The 11,057-nt window shown below is 36.9% G+C and overlaps 1 protein-coding gene across 1 annotated transcript in view; it reads left to right on the top strand.

The window, feature by feature from the left end:
• Positions 1-2,300: 2,300 nt before the first annotated feature.
• MUC6 (mucin 6, oligomeric mucus/gel-forming) overlaps positions 2,301-11,057 on the top strand; it is a 34,726-nt gene continuing 25,969 nt past the window's right edge. The window contains exons 1-6 of the mRNA XM_086472000.1: positions 2,301-2,331; positions 3,830-4,070; positions 5,603-5,729; positions 6,852-6,939; positions 8,058-8,167; positions 9,653-9,860. Coding sequence (XP_086328126.1) covers positions 2,301-2,331; positions 3,830-4,070; positions 5,603-5,729; positions 6,852-6,939; positions 8,058-8,167; positions 9,653-9,860 — 805 coding nt within the window. The remainder of the gene's footprint in view (positions 2,332-3,829; positions 4,071-5,602; positions 5,730-6,851; positions 6,940-8,057; positions 8,168-9,652; positions 9,861-11,057) is intronic.

Here is an 11,057-nt window from a genome sequence, read left to right as displayed (position 1 = left end):
GCAGGTAACAGCTTTCATCATTCTGCTTTAACATGAGCAGCAAAAGCAACAACTAGGCCTGAGGATTTCCCAGTCCTCAGCTGCAGATCCCTTGATTCTGTGAAGAATACATGGGACATTACTTTTCCCATATTTTCCCAGTTTGGGCTGTTCCCTTCACCAGTTCTACCCAGATGGTGGAATAAGAATTCAAAAACATGAGGAAAGATTTATCCTACATTTTTTTGGAACATGGAATTTGAGAATGAAGCACAGGAAATCCGGTGTTGCACAGGGTTTCTGGCAGCTTTTGGTAGCATCTTACCAGTCACAGAAGAATTTTTTTATTACAAGCTGAATTACGTGTTTTTCCACTATAATTTCCATTCAGTTTTGGGTGGCAGGACACAATTCGTAAGTGCTAACCCTCCTTGGACTTGTATCATATTTAAAATCAATTAAATAAATCTACAAACATTTAACTTTCTTCTGCTCAGAGGATAACTTGTTCCTATTGTCTCTTCTCTTTCACAGCTTTTGAGGGAGATTATTGGTCCCACTTTTTTCTGCAAAAACAGAAAGAATCTCTGCAAAGAAGTAAGTGCCTGACCTGGTATTTCATGTTCGCGCTGCAACTATGAGTAACAGCTCCGTTTGGCATCAGTTCTATATTGCAGAAGACACTGTACAAAACATAATAAAAATAAGTCCTTGCCTCAAGGAGCATATGTTTCAAAGCATTAGGTCTAGAAATTCTGGATGAAGAGTTTGCCTATAAAAAGATGCTAAAATGTGTTGTCTTGGTCTGGTAAGTTTTACACTAAATGGAAAGTGCTTTAGTGTGGCATGCTGAAGTTTTGATGCCTAAGGATAGAAACTACGAGTAGTTTAGTAGCCTTCCACATTTATAAATTTGCTGTTGAGGTCATTTGTGTGATCTGCTTGATTTTCATTCCTGCAGATTACTGCCTAATATTATTTAAGAATTTAGGAAATAGATTGTTTTGATGCTGCAAAATCCAGGAAATTCAATAAAGCTGATTCTCCATATAGGCTAGGTCTATGAGATTATTTTAAAGACTGCAGATTAAAATAAATTTATGTGCAAGTGAAAGATCAGAATATGGAATAGTTCTTCCTCACCTTTATAGCCAGCAGCCGGTGGGGAGTCAGGGTACAGACAGATCTCTGCTTCAACATCCAGCTGTGCCAGCTGAAGCTATTGGTGCCACAGTTCTAGTAGTTTCTAGAAGTTTCCCCTTAACTCCTAAGAATGGCTTTTGTGCATGCACCCAAATCTGTAAGCAGAACTAATCCAGCCACCTACTTACTGCAAATTTGTGCTAGTCCTTCTGAGTTTTAAGAAATACAAAAGATAGTAAGATACTACTGTCTTGCTTGTGTAAAATGCGTGCCATGCCAAAACACAAAATAATTAGCATATTATAGCTTTAAAGTACTAAAAATATTAGTTATCAGAAGTAGTGTTAGAAAGGCAGATATTATTAAAATGTTAACTTTTGACAGCAGTGATTGTGATATTTTCTGTTGCAAAGAAATTTCACTTTAGTTCACGTATTTGGAAGCCAGAGCACAAGGAAAGTAAGCAGACAAATCCCACTAGCCTCACAAAATCCCCTGAATTGAAAGTAATTGGAGACTGAGAGAGTATGTGGGGAAGGGCTTGACCTGATGGTACTCTTCACTTGGGCAGTCTCTTAGTGATCACTGCTGGAAATAAAATACAGAGCTACATCAAGCCTCGGTCAGAACCAACACAACTTTTCACATGATCTTTTCTGAAGAAATGTGAGGTGCTGACTTTTCAATTTAAATTTCATTCATCAAACGTTTATTCCACATCCGTGACAAAAATGAATAAATGTCATCGTGCTAAACTGATGTACTGTGTTTTACAGCACGTGCTGTTCCTCTGCTAAGACAGGATACAGAAGGCTATAACACTTCTCAAAATACACATTTTTCACTAAATCCTTTCTAAAATAAATATAGATGTTAGTTCTAGTATTCTGAATGATTTTTCTGTCATATTGCATTTACAGACATTCTTCCTACTAATCCTTAATAATGTTTTGTGTTAAAATACTGTGCTTTACTGTTGCATACTGTTAAAAAGCAAATCTCTGTACTCCAAAAGTTGCTGCATTTCAGTGGCTGACAATGAAATTCTTAATCTAGTTTGGGGAAAATGCAAAGGTGTAGAACAAAAATAATGATATAAAATGCAAATGAGAAGCATTTCGTTAGGCAGAAGAAGCAGAGAGTGGCTTGAATTAGGTGAATACTCATTCAGCATAAGCATGGAAAAACTATATGAAGTTCATCCTAAAGGTAAAAATAGTTGCATACTTATGATCAGCCAAAAAAAAAATAATATGCAGCAACTCATCTCTGGCTCTTCTTACATGAGGAACAGTAGGGCATGGATATACATAAATTAAAAGAAAATCCCTAGATACCACCTAATTAAAAACAACTCAAAAGGCAAATATATAATCTAGTTTTAAACTTTCTTGAGTTATTGACATTCCCATTTGTTGTTTTTCTCTGATAAGATTTAAATAAAAATAAGGACAATGAAGGCACTCCTGTATTTATAGAAAGGGGCAGTTATTGCACTCTGACCACTGTGCAGCCCCAGGTAATCATGCCTTGGCACACTCTGAAAACCTGGGGTTTGCTGGTCAGTGTCACTTAAGCATGTTGTGTTAAACTAGCTGGAACAGGGTGTGAAGGATCAGTGATAACAATTAGCCAGTTCCTATTTTCTAGTCAGACATTCTGGACAGCACAGAAGTATGGAAGAGGAACAGCTCATTGAGGAACAGTATTTTCTACATTACCTGAATAAATGTAGCATTTTGTAATCATTTGATCACTCTTTAAGTAGCATTCTGTAATCATTTGATCACTCTTTAAGAGTAAAAAAATATTTTGTCTTTAGTCAGTATAAATTGCAGGTACTCTGCTAAACTTACCTGATACTTTGTGCTTCTAAGATATATTTTAAGATACCTGAGCTTCATAAAACTGCATAAGCAAAAATAATTAAAAAATTAAAAGTAACAATCTGAGTCTGGAAATATGTAACCAAGGACATGTTTAACTTACTTTAGTAGTTCTAATAACTTCAGAGGGACTGTTAAAATGCTTCAAGTAGGTATAGAAATATGTAACATCAAGCACTGGAGTTCTATCTCTTTTTCATGATTGATTTCAACCTCCTAAAATCTGTCCATTCAGATGAAAAGTGATTACTTTTTAAAAATGAAAACAGATTAAAACATTTCATCTATTTACAAAGCTGGCTGGAACTTTATCACACAAACACAGAGCCAAAAAGTTGAGGCTTACAAGTTGGGCTTTGAACACTGTCTTTGGATATCTAATGGTCTGACTGTGCAATGAATCATGGTACAGTAATGCCATAGACAGCTTCGTAAATGTGGTACCTGAGATGTTAAAGGTCTGTCTAGTAGCAAACTGTCACCTTTGCAAACAGATCAAGCAGACTGAAATAAGAAGGTAAACCTTTATATTGCCCACAAAGGAGATAGAAGGGTGTTTCCCAAGCTAGGAAGCTTTCCTCTGCATATAGTAAATATAGTAAAAGAATATTGCTTTGACTCCAACTATTGTTTCACTTCCTGACTTGAGATAAAATTTGAGTTTACAAAAAAAAAAAAAGAAATGGCTAGGATGTTGTTTACATAATTAATCTGAGTGGAAACTTACTACTTTTCTTGCTATTTATGTGTGAAATGGTAATCAGAATGAGCAAGTATGCTGTTAGGAGACCTAAATCCATTTTTCTCTTTCACTTTTATAGTTTTGAGCAAGGACTCCTGTTCTACCTGGGGTGGAGGGCATTTTTCAACCTTTGATAAATACCAGTATGACTTCAGTGGGACCTGCAACTATATCTTTGCAACTGTATGTGATGAAACCAGCCCAGACTTCAACATTCAGTTCCGCCGTGGGCTGGACAAAAAAATTCTGAGGATCATTATTGAGCTGGGACCTTCTGTTGTCATTGTTGAGAAAGGCACCATTTCTGTCAGGAGTGTTGGGTAAGATTCTGCAATGAATGGGAAAAAAGTGTTTAAAGAAGGCAAGGAGTTATATGGCAGTTGCACTAAAGAAGACTAGTTTGTATCTAAAATGAATTAATTACAGAAGTTAGCACACCTGACTGCACTCTACTCCCATTTCTTCCTATCAAGCATTCACACTCTCTAGACAAGTATTTCATTTGCAGTTGTTTGAATCAAGATTAGAGTATATTTGTGTGGGCAAAGGGATAAACTAATCTTCTCAGACCAAAACAGTTCTCACATTGAAACTACAGTCTCCCAGATACTACCAGTCTGCTTGTGCTTATCTCTACTATAAGCACAGATGAAATGGCTTATACCCTTTAGTAGATACTAGTTGAAATTCCTGTGTTTTGCTTGGAGTTGATTTGATTTGAGACTTAGATAACTCTGAACCCTCTGTGCTAAAGATAACATATATGTAGGACATAAGAGCAACTTCGAACTATAGAACCAACAGAGAAATGTTGGAGGGGCTTATAAAGAAGTCCCTGTGTATAAGACCACTGACCACATTATTCCAAAGATCAGTATGTCCAGAAAACAGCTGTTTTCATGAGGAATTACACTGATGGGAAACTTTGGGTTCTGCATCATTCATTCTTCTAGACAAATTGCTCCCATACAAGGACATTTCTTTAGGGAAGTTTTCAGCATTTTTATCAGATGGGCAGTGTTGAATTTCTGTCTGTGAGTACGTGCAGATATGGGAAATAATTGACTGTGGATTGTCTGTAACTTCTTAAGCTTGCCTGGGTACAATAACCATCACAACAAAAAGACTGCTTGCAGCTATACCTTAATTTAGAAAGCTGTACTTAGAAAAACTTCTTTTATTAGCTTATGTTCCAGAAAACTATGTAACTCTATGGGCATAACTCAATGATCTGCCTTTTAAATTTTTGTCCTACACTCGCAAGAACCAAATGCCATGACTGACCTGGTCTAGTGTTCTGCATAGCCTTGCTTCGAGTGGAAGGCTGGCCTGGGCAACTTCAGAAGGTCCCTTCCAACCAAATTTTCTATGACTGTATCACATAGTTACTGAGTACTTAGCAAAATACATTTGTTCTTTAATGTTGTTAGTTCTAGCATTAGAATTCAGCTGCAAGGATGAAAACCACTACAACATTCCCATTATGGGTTTCTTTAACCTTGGCAGTTTTCTGTCATAGCAATAATTCCTGTATTAGCAGGCTGTAGTCCATAGAAGCTCAACAGTAGTTCTACCACACAAACTGTATTGTTACAAGTTCTTGAAACTATACCCTAATAAAACCAAACCAAGTAAAGATGCCAAGTCCTGTGCAAACTAGTACAGTCACTACTATAATCACTGTGCCAGCCATCTCCTGGTAATTATGTATCTTGAATGTTACAAAGGAAAAAAATCTATTTCATGTTGCTGCAAGTACTCAAATTGTAAGTCTATTACACCTAAAAAAGATAACTAACACCTGCATAATATCAGTATGAGAAGGTCGGTTTCTCTTCTCGCCTCATTACAGTGTCATTAAGTTGCCTTACACCAGCAATGGAATTCAAATAGCACCTTATGGACGCAACATCCGTCTGGTGGCCAGGCTGATGGAGATGGAGCTGGTTGTCATGTGGAACAATGATGACTATCTCATGGTTAGTCAGATGTTCTCATAAAGCAGAAGAGAAAATCCTCACTGACTTACTGGAATGACAAGATCTCCTTAGACTTAATGGCTGCTTTTTGCATGTGTTTACTATTTGGATATTTATTCTCTTCCTGCTTCATCCATTCCTCTTGAAATAAATGACTTTGCTTTTTATACCTGGGTGTTCCTTTCTCTTCCAGCATTGGTAGTTAACTAAAGCCACCAATATTGAGACTTTCCTCAGGTTATTCCAGCAACTACAATGTTTTGCTAAAGGGATGTTGAAGTTGTCTAAAGCTGTGTAGAATTTAATAGTGCATGTGATAGTTTTGTTATTTCTACTGTGCTTCCGCTGCACATTTGTTTTCAAACATATAGTGCTCCTACCAGCTCCTTTGTTTCTTTCCTTTTTCTGAATCTCGTCATGTTTTCTCTCAAGAATCCCTGGTACATTTTAGAGAAGAGGATACAGCATGACCTGTGATATTAATGCCATAAATGACACTGAATGTTAAATTGGTAGGTTTGCTAAAACAGGACAATTATATCAGAAATTGCCTGTAAGATCTACTAGCATTACCATCACACATACAACAAGAAATGCTACTGTGATGGGCACACACTATATTCTACATGTAGTCAGATTATTTCCTCTGATCTAAGGTTTTCATAATAATTTATTGATTGTAGACGTTCTTAATATTACCACTTTACTCTCTAGAGCAATAGATAATTGAATAACCTTCTGAAAACAAATTTTCTTCCTGTAACCTTCAATTTCTTAAGAGAACAAACCTGAAATTTGTGCTCTGTCAACAAAGATACGAACAAGGAAAGAGCATAATTTCCTTTTCTGCTTTTTCTGGCTTTTTAGAATATTTTTCCCCCTCAAGTCTCTTGCAAGTGTCTTGGAATCTTATTCTTCTATTAAATCAAAAAATCACATCACTACTTGCCTATTGGGAAAAGGAGTTGCTGCTTCCAAAACTTTTCCTCAAATCAAGTCACTGAAATTAATGAGAAGGGTCACTTTTAACTGGATCCTTGAACTGCATTTATTTGAGAGGGGTAATGCTGTATAGATAATTTTACTTAGGGTGATCTTTTAAAATGTTTTATTTTATTTTAGGTTTTGACTGAAAAAAAATATATGGGGAAAACCTGTGGAATGTGTGGAAACTACGATGGTTATGAACTGAATGAATTTGTGAGTGAAGGTAAGAACTAAGGATGGGTCAGATGGAAGGAGAACTAATTATAATGAGTCAAGGGAAAAATGTGATACTGTACTAATATTGCTCTGACTACTCAGTTTCAGAATTGAGTAAAGCACTCCCATAGTCACCAACTTACCTATCATAGGATTATGCTACACGCTATTATTGCTATGATTGCAATGTTGTGGCTTCCTCAGACAAATGATAAGGACAGTCCTTTCAGAACAGTCTAGGTTCATAGCAAGGCCCAGTGAGGGAAATGATTATGTTAGGCAGAAGCAAGAATGAGGCTATAATTAAAAGAACATAGTAGACAAAACCATTAACAAGTAGTATGTCCCAATAGGGGTGGACCTTTAGGACAAATCAGTTGGTGCTGAGGACTTCACATCTGCGCAGTATGTGGTTTGTGGGGTTCACTTCAGAGTCACTCTAATCTGGTCTGTTGAATTAATGCTTTTTAGCAGTTGGAGCTCATTACACATGCTCTTGGATCACATCTTCTGGCTTGGTTTCATCTTAAAGGAACTCTGTATGCCCAGAGCACTCTGCAGTGGAAATCAAACTATACAGATTGGGGATGTTTGGAAGATTTGCTTTGAAAGCACGCTGCTAATCTGAACCACAGTGCTAGTGTAGAGACTTTAAATTGCGCGGTAAACTAGTCTCAGATTAACACAGCCAGAGGCAGGTTTCTATACGCATTGCAGAAAAGAGTTCTGAAAAGTACACAATATTTTTTGAGTTGTGATGAGTTTAACCCTACATGTAGGGGAAAATAGAAGAATGGGGGATTAGGAGAAGAGGTATGAATTAGCAGCTGGCAAAATACCTTTATCACACAGCTGGCAGAAAATCAGTAGCAGCTATCTATCATGTAAGGTGGTAGATGTGATAGACTAGGAAATAGCTCAGAGAAATGATCAAGATCATAAAAGTATGCTTTACTGAATAGACTCCAGATAAACGGCAAAAGAGGTAGTTGTTATCATCAGGAAGATCAATTAGCAAGACCTTTCACAGTCAAAGAGTAGAATCTGAGTTTTACTCCATCACAGCAACAAGAAACAAATTCATGTGGGCTTTTTCCTGACAAATTATAACTCTTCAATTTACAGGTAAATTGTTGGATACATATAAATTTGCTGCACTACAGAAAATGGATGATCCATCAGAGATCTGCCTGTCTGAGGAGATACCAATTTCCACCATTCCTCACAAAAAATACGTAAGAAAGACCTTCTTGGCTTTTCTGCAGCATGACTCTTAGCAGAGGTGGAAAGACAGATAGAAACAAACAGTGGAGAGGCAGCAGTTTCATAAAACTGACTTCCATGAAAATGATTAAAGTCAAAATTTGCATAGCGTGATATGAGAAATAAAAGGGGTTCTTTGCATTAAAATACATTTTGAAAAAGGCCCGTGGGTATTTTTGAGGCTGGATTTATATTTATCATATAAATGTACCGGCATTTAGCTCACAGCTTTCTGAAATTTCAGTCATCAGAGGAGATTCATGGAAACTAGCGAAGCTTTAAAGAACTTTTTATTGAACAACTAGAGACCTGACATTATAAGCTGTACAGACTTGAAGACATTCATTGACACTTTAAACATATTGCCAGGAAACAGCATTCATAACAGGGCCAACCACTACCAACTGGTATCACTTCTAGTTCCGGATGAAAAGAAAATCAGCGTACCTGAAACATGATGCATCCATGTAACCATGGTTGAAAGAGTAAGCTTGGTAGCAGCAAAGATCAAAAGGGCTTCTATTTCTTAGATTTTGCAGATATACGAATCAAATCCTACTGAGAGTGATCCTGTTAAGTTGTTTCACCAGGGAAAGTAAAATTTTGCATTCCCACACAGATTTTGCAGGGTCACAGAATGGTTTAGTTTGGAAGGGATCTCTCCAGACTATCTAGTCCAACCCCTCTGCTCAAGCAGTGTCAGAGCAGGTTGTCCAGGCCAATGTCCTAGTAGGTTTTGAGTATCTCCTGGATGGATCTTCCAGGCTGAGGAGATGGAAACTCCACAGTTTCTCTTGGCAACCTGTTATTTTTTTCTACCTAGAAGGTCATAAAGTCACCATATACCTAATGGCAAGTACTCCTTGCTATCCTCTAAAAAGCATTTAACTTTACATAGAATGATCATGCTCTGCAGTTCTGTTTGTACTTCCTTATATATAGTATATAGGTTACTAGTAATTATAGAATGCTTTAAAAGTTTTCTCTTGAAATTGGAGATTTTTCTTTTTTGTCCTTAATAGTTTCATCTTATTTTTCTAGCAACCCAAGAATCTGTTTGAATGTAGAAACCATTCCTCTTGCTAAAAAGTTTAGTTTTCGTGTTACAGAGGAAGAGCCAGCTAGAATTGTTCTGCGATTCTCCTTTTCCCAGAACTGAAAAACAGAGAAATCTTGATATTGTAGTATCTCTTTAACATGAAGAGCAGGAGTAAACAACAGGATTTTCTGAAGAGAGTTGTAAATATTACTTGTATTCACACTGAAAATTACTTTGATCTGGTGGAGAACTTCTCTTGCCTGGGAGGTTTAACCTTTTCACATTGTTTTCCTGCTATAGGCAACATGATAGGCAATACAAACGTACCAATTGTCTGCTCAAAGGGGAATGATACTTTGTTGTGGTGTTCACATGGGGGAAACACTAGTAGGAACAATTTTCTTTCTCTTTTATTTAGGCTGTGATCTGCTCTCAGCTGCTTAACTTGGTGTCACCAACCTGCAGTGTGCCAAAGGATGGGTTTGTCATACGTTGCCAGATTGATATGCAGGACTGCAGTGAGCCAGGACAAAACAATTGCACTTGCTCTACGCTGTCAGAGTATTCAAGGCAATGTGCTATGGCCCATCAAATGGTGTTCAACTGGAGAACAGAAAACTTCTGCTGTAAGTTCAAATGTTTTATTTGCAAGAGGTTGTACTTAACCTTGGTATTTCATACATAGAGGGAGAATGATGATTAACTGGAATTCAAGTGATAGAAAAGTCTCTATTGTCTTGAATCAAACAAATCATTTGGAGAACGGTGGACTTCGGTAAAGCATTAAGAAGGAGAGCATGGAAACCTCAAAGGAGAAGGAGGAAGCATGAAACATAGCTCCTACGTCTAGATCAGTGACCATAAAAGAGAGAAACATCCCCCAAGTGAAAACTGTTGATTTTCTTAGGCTTCCAACAGGAGGCTGTTCTCTCTTAGTATAGTTTTTTTCATTATTGTACTTAGCAAATCAAGCAGTGAAGAGACAGAACTTTTAAATGGCCTCTGAAGTCTTTGAACTTTTTTGCTAACAATTACCAGAGCCCCTTTTATTCACAGGAGATTTTCAGTAGTCCATTTTCAGATATTCAACCTTCTTGATTACAACTACTGATTGGAAGTAAATAGGAAGCAAATCTTCCATTACTTTCCAAGCTGTACATGGTTAGACACACCTTTTTTCGAGTGCCTGTTTGTGGTCAAAGTTCAGGTTCATTTTTTGCAGTCTTTTTTAATCCACCTAGAAGTTCAGTCTATAGTCAGCGTTAGGTAGCAGGAATCATTGTTTTATAAGAGAACATGCCAATTATAAAGAAATTCGAAACTAACTTAAATTGATGTTGTTATTTCTAAACCAACTCACAAATTAAATTACCAGTGATGTAGCTAATGTCAAAAAAGAGGAGCTTTCCAAATGACCTTGCTTAATATGATGTTGTCCTTCAGAAGCATATTATTTAATCATATTTTTATTTATCCATTATATGAGTATGTGGTCGTGGATAGCAAATTTGTAAAATAAATTGCTTTGACAGGAATATATTTCTCCTTATCCCTTGATTCTTATTCTGTCTCAAAAATCTTTAAGATTGGTTACCATTTAGATTTTAGCATACGAATAGTGGAATCCCAGTTGAATTATATTCCTGAAGTAGTTGTTTAACTTGCCATAGTCTGTTGTCTCACCATTGTTACTTCTGAGGCCTTCTTGCATCATTCTGCCCTCCCTGCATCTCCAGTGCTATATTCTTCTATTCTCTCGATCTTCATGTACTCTTAATTTTTTGTGTTTCATTCTTTCCTCATACTTACTGAAAACGTTCCCA

Source organism: Leptosomus discolor, chromosome 12 (genome assembly GCF_034619465.1).
Source record: "Leptosomus discolor isolate bLepDis1 chromosome 12, bLepDis1.hap2, whole genome shotgun sequence".
Classification (NCBI taxonomy): Eukaryota; Metazoa; Chordata; class Aves; order Leptosomiformes; family Leptosomidae; genus Leptosomus; species Leptosomus discolor.
The sequence above is the reverse complement of the archived record's forward strand: the minus strand, read 5'-3'. Positions and strand labels throughout refer to the sequence as shown.